At 37.9% G+C, this 17,866-nt stretch overlaps 1 protein-coding gene across 4 annotated transcripts in view; it reads left to right on the top strand.

The window, feature by feature from the left end:
- LOC120535113 (LIM/homeobox protein Lhx2) overlaps window positions 1–17,866 on the top strand; it is a 102,601-nt gene that overhangs the window by 56,458 nt on the left and 28,277 nt on the right. For all 4 annotated transcript variants that reach the window (XM_039762704.1, XM_039762702.1, XM_039762703.1 and 1 more), the window contains exon 3: window positions 1,536–1,912. In XM_039762704.1, the coding sequence (XP_039618638.1) occupies window positions 1,536–1,912 (377 nt within the window). The remainder of the gene's footprint in view (window positions 1–1,535; window positions 1,913–17,866) is intronic.

Below are 17,866 nucleotides of genomic sequence, written 5' to 3'. Positions count from 1 at the left end.
CGAGAACACCTCACAGTCCGAGCACCAACGTGCGGACATTTTAAAAGTGCGTATTCAACAGATGAGCGGCCTGTAACAAAGAGAACTTGATGAAGTATTTATAAAACAGATGCTTCCGAGTTAACCTCAGAGGTTCTGATGTATTATTACAGCAAATAACGGGATTGTACAAAACAGCAACCTGGTAAAGAAACGATTGTCCTTTCCCTTGAATTACGATTACAGTATTAAAACATACATAAAGCTTCATCATACCTTGATCCAATATCCTCAGCATTATTGTGCAGTTATCAAAGTCAATATTAAATGAACAGGCTGCTGGTTAAATATGTACATAGAGTATTACATGATTCAAAGATACAATTCGATATTTGGACATACACGCACATAAACCAAAGTATATCCCCGTAACCCTAACCTTAACCCTCCACATTTTACAAAAGTATTTTCAATTCATTATTTTGGGATTCTAAAATACTTTTATTGCCTGCGGCCCCCTCAGTTTCTCTACGTGATGAATCAGATGACACTACTTTGCATTTGAAATCTATATACAGCATCTGAAAGAAAAATGTAAAATAATTTGGAATTCATAAGTGGATCCTTTTTAACATATGTTGTTTGCGTCTGAATCTGGTGTGTAGACAGGTAATGCTTTTCTTCTTTTTTTTTTGTCATCCAGAGATTTAGTCCGCTGAATCAGGCAGCCATGGCACTCATCCTCCTGGGACTTGTTAAAAATGGTGTGGGACCTGGCGTCTCACTTTTATTAAAAGAGACGATTTACTATTTATGAAGATTAGCCGAATCTATCTATCTATCTATCTATCTATCTATCTATCTATCTATCTATCTATCTATCTATCTATCTATCTATTTCGACTGTGTAATGTCTTACACCAAACCTACGCGATCATATGATGTGTTCTTTTATTAAACGCCTTTAATTAAATCTTTCCTAAATTGTTTTATTAATGAAGCCAGGCTATACAAATCGGTAATATGAAGACTCCTTTAAATATATTTTCTCAGTGTTTTTTTTTTAGACAAAACTGAATGCCCTTAGGGGGTTAAAGCTATTGAAACTGTGTTTATGCAGATGGCATCCGCACACTTTCGGACTGTTTATATGATACCAGCTGAGAAGAAAAAAAAAAAAAAAAACAGAAGAAGAAAAGAAAATAAAACAAGCTTTTGTAATGTCATATAACTTACTAACTTTTTCACAATCTGATCCCTATTTGATAACGGATCTTGGTTTGACAGTGTATGCAGATTTTGCGTTGGTAATATTCATTGGTAGGATTCATTACAATTTTTGCTGTTTAATACTTGCTAGGAACATTTCTTTCTGTTTTCTGTTGCAAATATGATATTTAGTAAAGCTACGGAATAAAGCTACACCACTTACACTCGGATTAGTGTTGAAACACAGATGTAAGGAGGGATTCGTTTAATCTTACTGACTATTTCTCCTAACAATCATCTCATCTGTTCTGATCCTCACATAAATTGTTTTCTTTCATTCCATCCAGGAGATTCTCCGTTCAGAGGTGCGCCAGGTGCCATCTTGGGATTTCTGCCTCAGAGATGGTGATGCGGGCCCGGGATTTGGTCTATCACTTGAACTGTTTCACCTGTACCACCTGCAACAAAATGCTCACCACCGGCGACCACTTTGGCATGAAGGACAACTTAGTTTATTGCCGGCTTCACTTTGAGACTTTAATTCAGGGGGAATACCAATCTCATTTCAATCACTCGGACGTAGCTTCCAACAAGGGCGCTGGACTTGGGGCTGCCAACACCCTCGGACTGCCTTATTATAACGGGGTCGGTACTGTCCAGAAAGGACGGCCACGGAAGAGGAAGAGCCCGGGACCTGGCGCTGACTTGGCGGCGTATAATGCAGGTAAGGGACTTATCATTTTCTTTAAGTGGGAGCCACTGTTAAACAAGAACATTGTGCGTTTAATTAAAGAGTATGGGCCACCCGCGCCCCCAGATAGGGATCAGTTTATTTGCGATATTTAGGAAACTCAGATTTGAAGGCTTACTCAGTTATAATCACTACTAGATTTCTATGAGTCTTCAAAAATCTATTCCAAAATGACCTGTAATCCAACTGTTGTCTGTGTTCACCATTCACGGGGTTTCCTCTGAACTGCAGGTTCCCGTCGACTTGAAAGTTTAGACTTGGAAAAGAGTATTAACTCTCTCTTTCTCTCTGTCTGTATATATATATATATATATATATATATACACACACGACAAGGGAAGGGGGTCGCGATGGTGGCAGTGTTGTGTGTATGTGTGTGTAAGCAGGGGGGTAGAATGGGGACTCTTTCCGGGTATAGATGGGCAGATGGTCCCTTGAGTGTTTCATCCTAGATAACTAACGGTGGACAATCATAAATCCATTTTAATGGGCGGGTGTGGGGTAATGGTTATTAACTTCACATTAATCAATACATTAATCAAAATTGTTTATGAGAAAACATTTTTCACGTAGTAGTTGTGTGAATATATTGTGCAGAATTATAGAATACAAAAGGCGTGAGGCTGTAACAGATTTCTGAAGCACAGTACCTGACAATTTCTAACACCTTTCTTATTGTGCTGCAGATTATCCATTGTCGTGCTAACATTTTAAATGGTAATCCTCATTTTTTTTTTTTAATTCTACTCATTTGTTTTCCAGAAAGATTTGTGAAACATTTTAAATGTAAATTGTTTCTCCAGCGGCACATTTTTCTTATCCATTAATTGAAGTGTTGGATACATTTATTTACAATTTGTTATCCATCCATGCAATTATAGACACACTGTCTCTCACTCTCTTTCTCCAATACACACACACACACACACTATATATGTATTTGTATGTAGGTATGTGTGTGTGTAAAACATATATATGTGTGTTTATATTTATTATATGTGTGCATATATTTATGTATATGTAATGCGTAATTAGTAAATTTATATATTTTTATACAAACATATAAAACTTATGACTCACTCTTAAAAATAACGCTTGCCTATAATGGCACTTTGGGCTGTGTGAATCCAGAGCCATTGCTTGATAAAGAAACATTATTCATTTTGGAGAAGTTCTTTGCAGATGAAATTTGGTCTTTGGGTTCTGAAAAGGTTCCTGCCTTACACTTTCCTTCTGTTTGGTTAAGCCTCTTGTGAAAACTGAAATATTTATTTGATGGGCTAGCGCTTAGTTGCTGCTTTACATCAGATGCTGTCCTTATAGGCTCCGGAGGTCTCATAACCCTGAACTAGAATAAGCGGGTTCATAAAATGAATGGGTGGGTATTTATTTTGATGATTAATATGCTCTATTTAAATGCGCTCTATTATTTTTTATTTTTATTATTTTTTTTGTGCAATCTTAAATTCATTTAGTCAAATCAAAATGTTAGGATGTTTCCACTCTTGAAAATAACGGCACCATAACGGCAGGTTCCTCGGTTGTTTGCTTAAACCATTGCCTGGAAAGAATCGTTTTGTTGTGGGAATGGTCCTTTGCGCATGAAATTAGTTCTTTGGATTTTAAAAGAAGTTCTTAATATTAGGACAAAACAAAAAAGAACATTTTAATCGCACAGTATACCTTAGCAGGATACTTACATATCAAGAAAACCTGCACTTAGCTTGTGTTTTTTTGTCCATTTTAAATCAGGAATCAAATGGCATTTCACAAGTCTGCGTCCATCTGTTCATGGTTAATTTTTGGAACCTGTTAACGGATGAAAAGTAAAGGGTTCTACCTGGAATCGTCATATGGATGGTTCCCTAAATGGTTCGTTCATGGTTTTGTTCTGAAGAACCACCCTGGCACCTTTATTTTTAAGCATGTGCACACTTCATTTTAAATACACTTAAGCATATCTCCCTTTGAAAATCAATCGAACGTAGATGGACCGGAATACTGAATAGTATATTTATTGAAATAATGGGTACACATTTCGCAACTGCACCCCAAAAACAGCTAAAGTAATGTATACATTGTTGGTAATAACTACAAATAAAACAAAGTATAAGAAAAAGTTTAGGGACACCGATATCAGCTCACAGGTAACTCTTGTAAATGTCTTCCCGAGTTAAACCTGTATTACATACGGAAATAGGCTAGATCATTTTCAGAAATTACTGGTGTAAAGAGACAATCGAAATAAACAGAGAGATCGAAATAAGTGCGTCTAAAAATGACATTTCTTTGCCAATTGATGCAATAAACAACCTTGTGAAGTGCAGTCACGTGAAGGAAAGCAGCCTTCGTTAATTGTTTCTCCTCTTCTTTGTTGTGGCTCTGTAAATTCAGTAAGCTTGTAAATTTAAAGCGAATAGTCACTAAACTGATCAGGAGTACAAATCTGCAGACTTCATGTTGAAAGCTGCACGCGTTGGAACATGAACGTTTTATTTTTGTGGAAAAAAAGAGAGTTTAATCAAGCCGTGTCTTTATTTTGTGCAGATGAAGGCAATCGCAATTAAATCGTCATGGAAATACATCGAGTACGTTTATTGTAAGGAATAAAGAGAACTGCTCATTAACCTGGTGTCTGTTGATCCAATTAAAAAAGAAACGGATGCATCGGTGCAAGTTGCTTATGAATAAATGTGACTCCTCGAAGGGCCTGCATCAAATAAATCGAAATTCTGACCTAGGAAGTAACACGTTTAACAAGCAAAATATTTTTTCAACTATTTTGTTACTAAGTAAAAACCGAGAACTTTGCTGGTATTTGTGGGGCGGAGGTACGCTTGTTTGGCCTGCGGGGCGTGGTGGGGAGATCGGGACTTGTTATGGCTCTAAGGCTTTTTTAAAAGTTTGATGAGTATAAATACGAATCAGTGTAAAGTAGACGTTTGTTCCCTCACTGTTTTGTACAGAGATGCAGGCATAGCGTCCGAATGGGTTTCTGATACGCTATTTTAAAATCCCGATTAATAAGAGTTAACGGTTTTGCCTACTCGCCTTTAACAGCTTGTATCTTCAAGCACTTTGTTCGCATAAGTATCTTTTGCCGTTGACGAGGACAAGAGACACATATATACAGTTTACTTTCTTTTGAAAATTAGTAATTTATTTTAATAAGCGTGTCTGCACGTTCTACTGTTTTCAGTGGACAGAGGGATTCCATTTACAGAGGATCGCCCATCAACGTCCATTTTTGTAAGAATTATAACGGTTTGCTTCTAGCACGTATCTGCTGTATGTGGCAGTCGTATCTATCTATCTATCTATCTATCTATCTATCTATCTATCTATCTATCTATCTATCTATCTATCTATCTATCTATCTATCTATAGTGCCTTTCATGTCTATCTATCTATCTATCTATCTATCTATCTATCTATCTATAGTGCCTTTCATGTCTATCTATCTATCTATCTATCTATCTATCTATCTATCTATCTATCTATCTATCTATCTATCTATCTATCTATCTATCTATATCTAAACGTACACCATGTTCTAAAACGCACACAGAAGTTTCATTATACAAAATTAAGTCTTGTTGTTAAAAGCACCGGCAACTGAATTCACATTTAAGTTAATACGTGTTTGCATTTTTTCCCTTTTCTTTTTATAGAGCACTTCTTGTAGATTGGGAACTGTTTCAAAGGGGGAGGGATTGTAAGGATTACGGGGACCCTGTTTCTTCTTCTTCTTCCTCTTCTTGTTCTTCTTCTTCCTCCTCAAAAGCTGAAACTTTAAATTGGCCCCCTTTCTTTAGCCAGACAAGTCCCAGTTTGTGGCGAGTTACACAGAGAGAGCTGGTCTGGAGGATTTTAGACGAGGATGGAGGCTGACAAGTGGAAAAATGGCTCACATGGAAGCCGGAACTTCAAAAAGATTTCTTTATAAAAAGAGGGCTTCTGTGATCGTAATTTCTTTTTCACTTGTTGAATTGCAGTTTGATGGGTTTTTAGGTCAGTAAATCAATGTCTGAAAGCTTGTTGAACACAGAAGCACCTGTACATAATGCTGAATAAAATGCCCCCTCTGTGAATTGGAGAAAGGGGGGAAAGCCTCCCACAGCCGGGAATATTTTATCTATTCATACATCAAATGGGATTTAGGAGTCGGAAAGAGGAACTGCGGCTACCAAATTTCGATAAACACTGCCACACTTTTCAGTCTGATGAATTTGTAAAATTCTTAAGTTCTACTCCGAACACTGAACGGTTTTTTAGCCCAACCCCGTATAATAAAAATCCTACAACTTCAGTCTTAAAAATAAAGTGCCAAGGTGGTTCTTCACAGCGGTGCCATAGGGGAACCATTTTTTGTTCCCTAAAGAACCATCTGCATGAAGGTCCTGAAAGATTCTTTATTTATTTAAGATCCGTTAACAGGCTCCATAAATGACAATGAATAGATGAAAGGAGATCTATGAAATACCGATGGGTTCCTGAGTTTAAAAAGACAGTTGCTGCATGCAATCACATTGGCTTAGTTCAGGTTTTCTGGATTTGTCGGTACCCTGCATGTAGCCTAATAAACATTAAAGATTTCTTATTTTTCCCTAAAGAACCATCCACGTAAAGGTTCCAGAAAGATCATTCATTTATTTAGACCAGTAACTGGTTCCATAAAGGTATATAACTATGAAAAGATAACAGCAGATTTATAAGATACCAATGGGTTCCTGAGTTTAAAAAGACGTGCTGCGTGCAGTACCGCAGTTGAAGTTCAGCTTTCCTTGATCTGTCAGCACACTGCAGCCTACTGGACATTAAAGATTTCATATTCTTCTACATATTAAGAACCTTTTCAAAGACCAAAGACCCCATTTCACATGCATAGAACCCCTCCCAGAATAAAATAGTTCTGTGTAAAGCAAAGGAGCCGCATAATCCAGTAAAGTGTCATTTTATAATCTAACGTCCTGGCATTTTGATATGATAAAGGAATAAAAGATTGCACAACAATTATTTAAAAAAATGTTAAAAAACTAGCCATCAAATAAATGCCCACACCTTCATTTTCTAAATCCGTCTATTCTAGCTCACAGTTGAGACCCCGGAGCCAATAACGGCAGCAGGTGGAGTAAGGCAGCAACTGAGCGCTAAGTCCATACAGTAAATGCTTCAGATCTCACAACAAACTAAATCATACAGAAATCATTTCACCATCTAGTTATGGAATTCATGTTTTCTTCTTGATTAGCGCATGAATAAATACATTTTTCAAGGAATTAGCTCAAAAGATTATTTGGGAATTATTTTGACAAACACCCAAAAGAAAATCAACAAGAATATTTTAACAAAGGTAAAAAAAATATTTAAATATTGATTATGCTTGCATTGCTTATCAGAATAACTTGCAGCAACAAATAGAATATTTTTGCAACACATTTTCATACAAAGGCTATATAGCTCAAAGTGATTTACAGGATATTAAAGAAATTGTTACAGGAAAAGAAAAACAAATTAGAAATAGATAAAAATAAAAATGAATAATACATACATACACACACTCACAAAAATAGATAAGTTAACTTGCGACTGATAACTGGCTCAGTAGCGTGTATATTGCACTGACTGAGCACCATCGTCCAATCCGGGGTGAGTTTTACCGAAATGCACTGGAAAAACATGGTACAAATAATAGTATTATATATATATATATATATATATATATATATATATATATATATATATATATATATATATATATATATATATATATATATATATATATATATATATATATATATACATTTAGATTTATTATGCCACACATACATATATGTATATAACTATATCTATTTCTCTCTCTATGAATATACAGTATATATATATATATGTGTGTGTGTGTCTTATTAGTGATTGAATCGATTTTTGTAACAAAATTAGATGTTTGATCTTTATTTGAAGTAAGTTTAATGTATGTTATTTCACACGGAGTCAAATCTGCATAACATACACCTGAGCTATGTTTTATAATCCTCGTTAAAATATCAATAGGTATGTTGCATATTAGGTTTTCACTTATGTTCTTGAATTTTAAAAAAATACGGGTGGGAAATGAAGTAAGTACACTTAAACACTGCTTCTCAGATCAATTGAATAGATTTAATTGAGGGTGAAAAACTCCAGATCAAAGTGTCTCTTACACCTCCATTAGAAAATTAATAGCAATATCTCGCTTACCCCCGTCCCATTATGTAGTGAACCGTGCTTTATGCTAAACACTCACTCAATAATTGACATGACCAGTAATTATGCATGATAGACCCTAAGCATCCTATGTTAGTAAACCATCTAATTTTCATTTGTATTATATAATTTACTCCCGTAATTCTCTTTTGTTAAAACATGTTTAACTGGCAAATAGATTTATAATCTACTAAAGGCTTTATCTGAGTTTAAATAGAATTAAATATATAACAAATAACAACTTCATTACTGAAGACCGTGTGGGATTATTTTAGAGCTCTGGTGCCCCCTAGAGGTGTATAACGGAATGACATTGTATTCACTTAACCGACTTCGAATCTTTGTTTTAAAGTAAGACAAGCATCCAAGGGAAAACAATCGTGTTAGAAATTCACATAAGAAAATCTATATTGAGACGTGGATTGGTTTAAGTAACATTTACTGGGAACATATGAGAAACGGAATGAGCAATGTATTTATATCCTGGTTTCTATTTGTTATTTTATTCAGAAATAACATTGGCTGACTTATAAAGACCTCAACGCTCTTTTGTGTCTGAAAATTAAACTTGGAAAATTTGAATATAAATACGTATGGCAATGTAATTGTTGAATGTATCATGTTATTAAGTTATATATATATTTATATATATATATATTTTTTAATCAAGAATGATTAATCATCCTTACATGGCCCTGCACTCTACTAAATTGTTTAGGAATAAAAAGAATGAAAAGTTGTACAATACGCGCTGTAAATAGTAAATATATTTCAGGTAGTTAATCAGCCATTATTTCACATAACACTGGTCACAACGTGCATCAATACAGTGTGCATTACGCGACTTTTTCAAATACAGAATTCACTTCTTAAACTGTATTATTCAGAGAACAGTTTTATACTGAATATTATTACACACACACACTTAACCTGCAATCCTGTCAGAAAATAGGTGACGAATTATATTTCTTTATTATTTATAAACTTATTTGCACACTACTTAATATTCGTAAGACTATTGTTGGGTATTTGTAAAGAGTAATTAGGATGAAAATAACGTTGTGCATTATAATATGTTCCCGGATGCCAGTCAATTCAGGCTCAAGCTTTACTTGTTTTTCTCTTCTCTGTGACCCCTCCATTAGTCAAAGACTGTCAGCTCTTAGTCACCCGCTGAACTGGGAGCTGACTAACTTCTAAGTAGGCTAATCCTTCTGAAACAAAAGCTAACGCCGTGTCGTCTGGGATATGGGACCATTTTCACAAGAAATGCATAAAAAGAGCTCAGGAGCGCTGCACGTTTAAGACAAATAACATTGTGTGGAAGTCAGAAAATCTCTTTAACCAACAGAAATCGAACCTTTCTCAAATTTTCACAATAGCGATAACAAACATCAATTCAATGTAATAAATAATGATTCTAGATTGCTGGTGTAATATGTAGACCAGAAAAATGACAATGAGTAAATTACATTAATTCTAAACATAAGACGAACACAACTGCTACAAACAAATAACAATTACTATATTAGTACCATTGCATACTACTGCTAAAATGAGACTAACATCAAAGCGAAGGAGCGAAAGATCGGGACATGGATGGTGACCACCGTTAAAGAGAGTTGGCACGCCAGGGTAATAAATACAGTCTGATTTATTCATTGAAACATAATTTGAGATTGTGCCAGTTGATTCAGATATTAAAATCTATTTTTTTTTGTTAATAATGTGCATTTCCTTTTAATACCTTTCGTGATTTATGTTACTTTAGATTACCTCAGGCATTAATTAAGATCTGTCTGTCTGTCTCTGTCTGTCTCTTTGTATGATGCCTTTTCATGTATGTATACTGTGCAAGCAGGTGTCTGTTTACTCATTTTTATTTTGTTCCTTTCATAGCTATATGTATATGGTTCCTTTCTTATGTATGTTTTTATATGTCTATTTTTGAGACCCCATTCATATCTATCTACATAAAATATCTTTCTTATGTATGTATTTTTATGTAATCTTTTTCACATATATCGAGTACCTTATGTATATAATCTATCTATTCACCTGTCTATACATATATATACTATATATATATATATATATATATATATATATATATATATATATATATATAAGCATTTGGGCATATGTAGTGGCTTTTTATCTATGTACATGTATCAGTGTATCCATTTTATGTAGTCCCTAAGAGTGCCTTTCTCCTATATATATGCATGCATTTTTTTATGGTATCTGTCTATCTATCTATTGCGGTGGGCTGGCGCCCTGCTTGGGGTTTGTTTCCTGCCTTGCACCCTGAGTTGGCTGGGATGGGCTCAAGCAGAACCCCGTGACCCTGTAGTTAGGATATAGCGGGTTAGATAGTGGATGGATCTATCTATCTATCTATCTATCTATCTATCTATCTATCTATCTATCTATCTATCTATCTATCTATCTATCTATCTATCTATCTGTCTGTCCATTATATAGTGCCTTTCATATCTATCTATCTATCTATCTATCTATCTATCTATCTATCTATCTATCTATCTATCTATTATATAGTGCCTAATATCTATCTATCTATCTATCTATCTATCTATCTATCTATCTATCTATCTATCTATCTATCTATCTATCTATCTATCTATCTAAAATCACAACACTGGTAATGATATAATATGTTATCTTGAATCGGAATCGTCTTCATTTCATCTGATTTCGCCTAAAGGGTTTAACCATTATGGGGTACCGCTATGGTCAGCGTGACATGGGCATGGGACCAGGAGAATTTTTTGAGAATTATGTAATGTGGGATTTTATAAAACACTCATTAAGCTGACAATTAATCACAGGACTAGCAGCGGAGCTGACCTTACTGATACGTGCTGTGTGGGGAGAGCATCTGTATTGATAAAAAGCACTGAATTATTTTATTCTAATGGATAGACTCGTTAACAGCTTCTAAAAAAGAAACTTAAATATGTAATTCTTCTCTTTTTTTTTTCCTGTTTGGCTTTTACTAAATATAACAGCATTTGCCAGACACAGCCTCGCTTGACTCTAAATTATACACACTTCCAAAAGAAGATCCTTGATAAAGTAAAAAAGTAAAAGTGCATATAATTTGGCATCATTCATTCGACATCTTTTCTTAACGTGGGCGCCACCAGAAGAGTTTACTCAAACTGTAGTTTGCCCCTACCCTGCGTTATTTTGTTATGTTCAGGAGGAGAGGGTTGAGGGGGCTGCTGGAGGCTGCAGAAAAGAATGGTGGCCATTGGTCTGCAAAGCCCATTCAGTGGGTGCCAGTATGCAGCCAAGCTGGCGGAAGTACTTGAGCTTGTGGCTGTGTGGTGGGGAGCCGAGCAGCAGCTGCTCGCTTGTGTCTGTGGAGGGGCAGGCTGGAGCTTGTCAGCATTTCTCAATCTGCATTTTGAGGGCCGCTGATTAATTTCTAACTGTATGAAAAACACGGCGTTCGCAACAGCAAATGCGTAATGGTACATCACTTTCCTGTTCAACCCATCAGTCAATCAGTAAATCGTTATTTTATAGAGTGTAAAGAGAACCGTTACAAAGCCCACAAGAATACAACTCAATGGAGCCTAAGATAATTCAAATAAAAGACAAATGGCTGGCAAAGACTGAGCCCACAAACTCCTCAACATCAAATCGGCACAGCAACAATGAAGTGAATGTACGCAGGAGTCCATTAACGTTAAGAAGTGACAGCAGAGTAAAGCCGACATCAAGAGAAAAGGTGCAAACGAGTTATTAAAGAAATAAACACACAGAGCGTCGGAAATGTAAAAAGTGAATTCATTTTGCCTTGGACAGAGCCAGGAAGAGAAGGATTTAGTATCTCCAAAGATGAGCATCACCTGGCACATCATAACAGACTGTTTCAGAAAATGTGCACTCTCAAATATTAATTAAAAATGTTCACATATTACAAAACCTTTGCACATTTTACTTTGAGTTTCGCTTTTGTGCATTAGTTTCCAATATTAATTATCACATTTCATGAAAACATTAATAAGAGTAAATATTTATTACCGGAGTATCAAGAGTAAATCCACATGGATATGGAGAGAATATGCAGACTCAACACAAATAAAGGCAGTCGAGTCCGGGTATGCCGTTCAATATTCTTGGGTTTTCAAGTTTATTTTGACATTTTAAAATGAACATCCATGTTTGTTTTGTCTGTGAGAAATACTGTGGCTTCACAAATCCTGCATCTTGGATTCACATCCAATGCCTGGCTGCTGTCTGTGGAAAGTTTGCACATTCTTCCCGTGTCTGTGTGGGTTTTTTTCTATTATTTCCTCCCAATATCCCAAAAAACACGGGTGTTGTTTTAGTTGGTGGTCTTAAATCGGCTGCATGTGTGTGAGTGAGTAGACCTGTGAAAGGACCGACTCTCCATAACAGGGTTAGCTTTGTGAATGATGTTTCCAGGATAATCTATGGACCCTCATGACCCTAAATTGGATTGAGTAGGTTTATGGATGTGGTGTGGTTTATGAATTAGGGGCCGTGGAGGCCAAGTGGTCTACCAGTCTCTTACACCCAAGTTCAGATTCCAGCGATTGCACTGCCTGTGTAGAGTGTGCAGCTTCCTTTCAGGTTTCTTCCAGGTGCTTCCACCTTTCTGTGAATCCCAGTGATGAACTTGCTGGGCTGAATTGGGTCTGGAAAGAGTACAAGGAGAGATGAGGCATTTTGTCCAGAGTTTAGTTTTGCTCTTGTTTGCAAGGTTCACTTTAGTGGAATCCATCCATCCGTCCATTATCCAACCCGCTGTATTCCTAACTACTAAGGCACTATATAATAGATAGATAAATAGATAGATATGAAAGGCACTATATAATAGATAGATAGATAGGTATGAAAGGCACTATATAATAGATTATTATGAAAGGCACTGATAGATAAATATGAAAGACACTATATAATAGATAGATAGATAATTATGAAAGGCACTGATAGATAGATATGAAAGGCACTATATAATCGATAGATAGTTAATTATGAAAGGCACTGATAGATAGATATGAAAGGCACTATATAATAGATAGATAATTACAAAAGGCACTGATAGATAGATAGATATGAAAGGCACTATATAATCGATAGATAGTTAATTATGAAAGGCACTGATAGATAGATAGATATGGAAGGCACTATATAATCGATAGATAGTTGATTATGAAAGGCACTGATAGATAGATATGAAAGGCACTATATAATAGATAGATAGATGATTATGAAAGGCACTGATTGATAGATAGATATGAAAGGCACTATATAATAGATAGATCCATCCATCCATCCATTATCCAACCCGCTATATCCTAACTACAGGGTCACGGGGTCTGCTGGAGCCAATCCCAGCCAACACAGGTTGCAAGGCAGGAAACAAACCCCGGGCAGGGCGCCAGCCCACCGCAGGGCACACACACACACACACACACACCAAGCACACACTTGGGACAATTTAGGATCACCAATGCAACTGTGGGAGGAAACCGGAACACCCAGAGGAAACCCACGCAGATACGAGGGGAACATGCAAACTCCACAAAGGGAGGTCCCGGGAAGCGAACCCAGGTCTTAGTGGAATCAGATGTTGGAAATAAAAGAAGCAAATAAAGGTGATTAAGCCCCCTACATTGGCTCAAAATGCTCAAAATAACGTGGCTACCCACTAAACCTCTATTTTTATAATATCCTTCTTTAGCGAGTCCCATCCAGACATATTTTATGCGTCCTTTTTTAACACCGGCACAGAGGAAAGTGAGGTGATTCAGTCAGGTTGAATCAGAGATTGGGACTCAATCGACATCCTTGTGATTTACAGACAACTAGACCAAGATCCTGTTGAAGGTGGACCCTTTTCTCTTTCTTCTCTGTGTAGCATCACTATTACCAGTTGCACATTTTCATTAGCTATCTTGTTGCCCCCTGACACGAGAGCTGATAATCATGTTAGGTGATTCCATCCATCCATCCATATTTATTATCTGCTCATCCACATCCAGAGCAGGGTGATGGGGAGTTTGGAACAACACCTGACCAGGGACACCAGTCCATCACAGGGTGATGTTATGCATTAAGGAACCATGGAGACTCAGTAGTGTGTTAGTCAGGACACCTGGGTTCAAATGTTAGCCATCTTTGACTGCCTGACCTAGAGTTTGCAGCTTCCCTTTGGGTTTCTTACAGCTAGTGCAACTTTTCTGGGAATCCCAATGGTTTGCGTGTTAGGCTAAACTGGTCTAGAAAGAGTGTGAGGATAGACTAGGTGCCTTGTCTGGAGCTTAGCTGTTCGCTTGTTTGCAGAGTTCACTTTATGGAATCAGAAGACGGAAATAAAAGAATTAAAGAAAACCCCGTTGAGCCGCTTTATTGGCTCAAAAAGTTCAAAATAACAGCACTGTTACCCAGCCAAACGTCTGTTTTTACAGCATGGTGGGCATCTTTGTTTTATAACATTGGGACAGAGGAAAGTGAGGCGTTTCATGCAGGTGGAGACTGAATCTGCATCCTTGTGGGTTCCAGTCCACTAGACCAACTTTCTGTTGAAGACGGACGGTTTTCTTCACCACCTCATCTCTTGTTGCCCCCTAACATGGCAGCTGACATTCATTTTAGGTGTTTCATAAATCCATCTTCCTAATCTGCTCATCCAAGGAAGGGTTGTGGGGCAGCCAGAGCCTGTGCATCAATTATCGGGCACCAGACAGTAACAATCCCTGGACAGGGTGCCAAACACACACTCACTGGGGCCAACTTGGCAATGCCAGTTCACCTTAACCCACATATTGTTGTACTATGGGAGGAAATCGAAGCACCTTGAGGAAACTCAGGGGAGAACATGCAAAATTATAAACACGTGAATCACCCAGCGTGGGTTTGCTCCGGGTACTCCGGTTTCCTTCCACAGCCCAAAGATATGCAGGTTAGGTGCATTGGCGATTCTAAATTCTCCCTAGTGTCTGCATGGTGTGTGGGTGTGTGTGTGTGTGCCCTGCAGTGGGTTGGCGCCCTGTCCAGGGTTTGTTTCCTGCCTTGTGCCCTGTGTTGGCTGGGATTGGCTCCAGCAGACCCCCGTGGCCCTGTAGTTAGGATATAGTGGGTTGGATGATGGATGGATGGATGAATCACCTAGAGTGGGAACCCTGGCCTCCTTGTTGTTAGAGAGCACCGTTACTACTGGACCACCAGGACGCCCTTAGGTGTTTTAAGGCACACTAATCATCTCTATTTATATAAAATCCAACGTTTGTCTGTCCGCCTTTCATGGGAGAACTACTTAATGGATTTATATAGTTTTTTTCTATAATTTTGCTTGAACCTTCTGGTTGATTTCATCGTGCTAAGAATCATAGTTTGCATGCGGTACCGATTTATTTGCATGAATCCGAGAGAGACGCAACGGGGTGGTGCCCTCCTCAATCATGCGCCAGCCTCTGGGCATATCTTATATCCTGTGATAGATAGGCACTGTCGTCCCCTTGAACCCTCAGATCAGTCGCCAGACACCAGATAAAAGTCCAAATTATTAATTTATTTAGACAATACAGTGCACAGAGCACCTCCTCTCCACAATACTCAGTAATCCTCCACTCTCTCAGACGCGTTGCCACCCTTCCACCCAGCTCAGCTCAACGACTGGGATCTCCCACAGTCCTTTTATATTTCCTGACCCAGAAGTGTTTCCGATCCTTCAGTCCACGTGACTTCCTATCACTTCCGGGTCAGATCAAAAGTCCTCTTCTTCATCCCGGAAGTACGTCGTTCCTCCTGTCGCTGTGACTAAGACGTAGTTCTGGGTTATAGGGCACGTAAGAGTCTCTGGGCCTCCCTGCAGCGTCCTCTGTTGGCCCCCACAGTATCCAGCAGGGCTGTAAAGGAAAACTCCACTGTCCATGATTCCCTGCTGGTATTCGGGGTACCTCCATGCTGCAGGGAGAGCTCCACCTCGCGGCCTGGGGGTATTGGCTGGGCTAACTGGCCGGCCATATTCCACAATCCACTTAGCTAGCGAACAAGAGAACTACTTAATAGATTTAGATCAGGTTTTTTTTCTAGAATTTGCTTGAAAATTCCGGTTGATTTTGCGGCTTCTCTCATTGCGCTAATAATCATAGTTTGCTTGCAGGAGTGATATATTGGCGCTAATCTGAGACATCTTCCCGGGCCGAGGGGAGAGGGAAGTGTGACGTCAGGGCAGGGACCCTCCTCACTGTCCTCTTTCACTAAGCCGCGGGGAACGGCTAGTTCAGTGTAAGAATGCCATCAGCACTTCTGAGCTCACAATTGTTAGTGATTTAAAAACTGAAAAATGTATTTCAGAAACAAAATCTTTATGTGCCCCCAACACCGACATCAACATTAACAGTAGTGGAGAAAGAGCCTGTCTTTAGTGCTTGTCTGCAAAGGATCTTTCGGGATATTTACATGTTTAAATTTCAAGAGTCATTAGAGGGAGCCAGGGTATGAACCCCTGGAAAGAAGTTTCATTTTCATCTTTTCAACCATTTCCCAGACCTGTTTTTCCTTTGAGGAGTTGCTGGATGGAGGTGGTCAGTCTCACGCTGGACCTGCTAGAATAGGCTGTGAGAATGAATGAAGAGACCAGAGGTGGAGAATTCAGTGAATACGAAGGCATGGCTGCACAACATTGTATGAATAGAACTTGAGTAGGGTCCTGCCTCATGAGGGAAGTGTGGCATTATGGGGTCTTGTTGGTTTAGAACTTGAATAAAAACGAATGGATCCTCGTTTCTGTTAAAGGGACCTTGAGGAGCTTAACCATATTCCAGCAGGACTGAAAGAAGAACGAGTTCTGAATGGGATGCCAAGCCATATACATATTCACGCAGGGATAATTTAGAAACAACAACAACAGCATTTATTTATATAGCACAATTTCATACAAAAAGTAGCTCAAAGTGCTTTACATAATGAAAAATAGAAAAATAAAAGACACAGTAAGAAAATAAAATAAGTCAACATTAATTAACATAGAATAAGAGTAAGGTCCAATGGCCAGGGTGGACAGAAAAAACAAATAAAACCTGTAGAACCTAAAATCTGTAGGGATTCCAGACAATTCGACTGCCCAGTCCACTCTGGGAATTCTACCTAACATAAATGAAACAGTCCTCTTTGTATTTAGGGTTCTCACGGAAGGACTTGATGATGATGGTCACGTAGACTTCTGGCTTTTAGTCCATCAATGTTGGAGCATCATGATGCTTTGAGTAGGTGGTGGTGGCGCAGACCGGAAAAAGAAACAGAAGATAGAGTAGGGGTCAGTACGGATTTTGGAGCCACTATGAATAGTTATTATGATGAATTGAACATACAGAGTATCAGGATTAAATTAAATTGAAGTTATAGAAAGGCCATGTTAAAGTAATGTGTTTTCAGCAGTGTTTTAAAGTGCTCCACTGTATCAGCCTGGCGAATTCCTATTGGCAGACTATTCCAGATTTTAGGTGCATAGCAGCAGAAGGCCGCCTCACCACTTCTTTTAAGTTTTGTTCTTGGAATTCTAAGGAGACACTCATTTGAGGATCTGAGGTTACGATTTTTAATATAAGATGTCAGACATTCCGACATATAAGATGGAGCGAGATTATTTAAGGCTTTGTAAACCATAAGCAGAATTTTAAA

This window comes from Polypterus senegalus, chromosome 9, assembly GCF_016835505.1.
Source record: "Polypterus senegalus isolate Bchr_013 chromosome 9, ASM1683550v1, whole genome shotgun sequence".
Classification (NCBI taxonomy): Eukaryota; Metazoa; Chordata; class Cladistia; order Polypteriformes; family Polypteridae; genus Polypterus; species Polypterus senegalus.
This window is presented reverse-complemented; position numbering and strand designations above follow the sequence as displayed.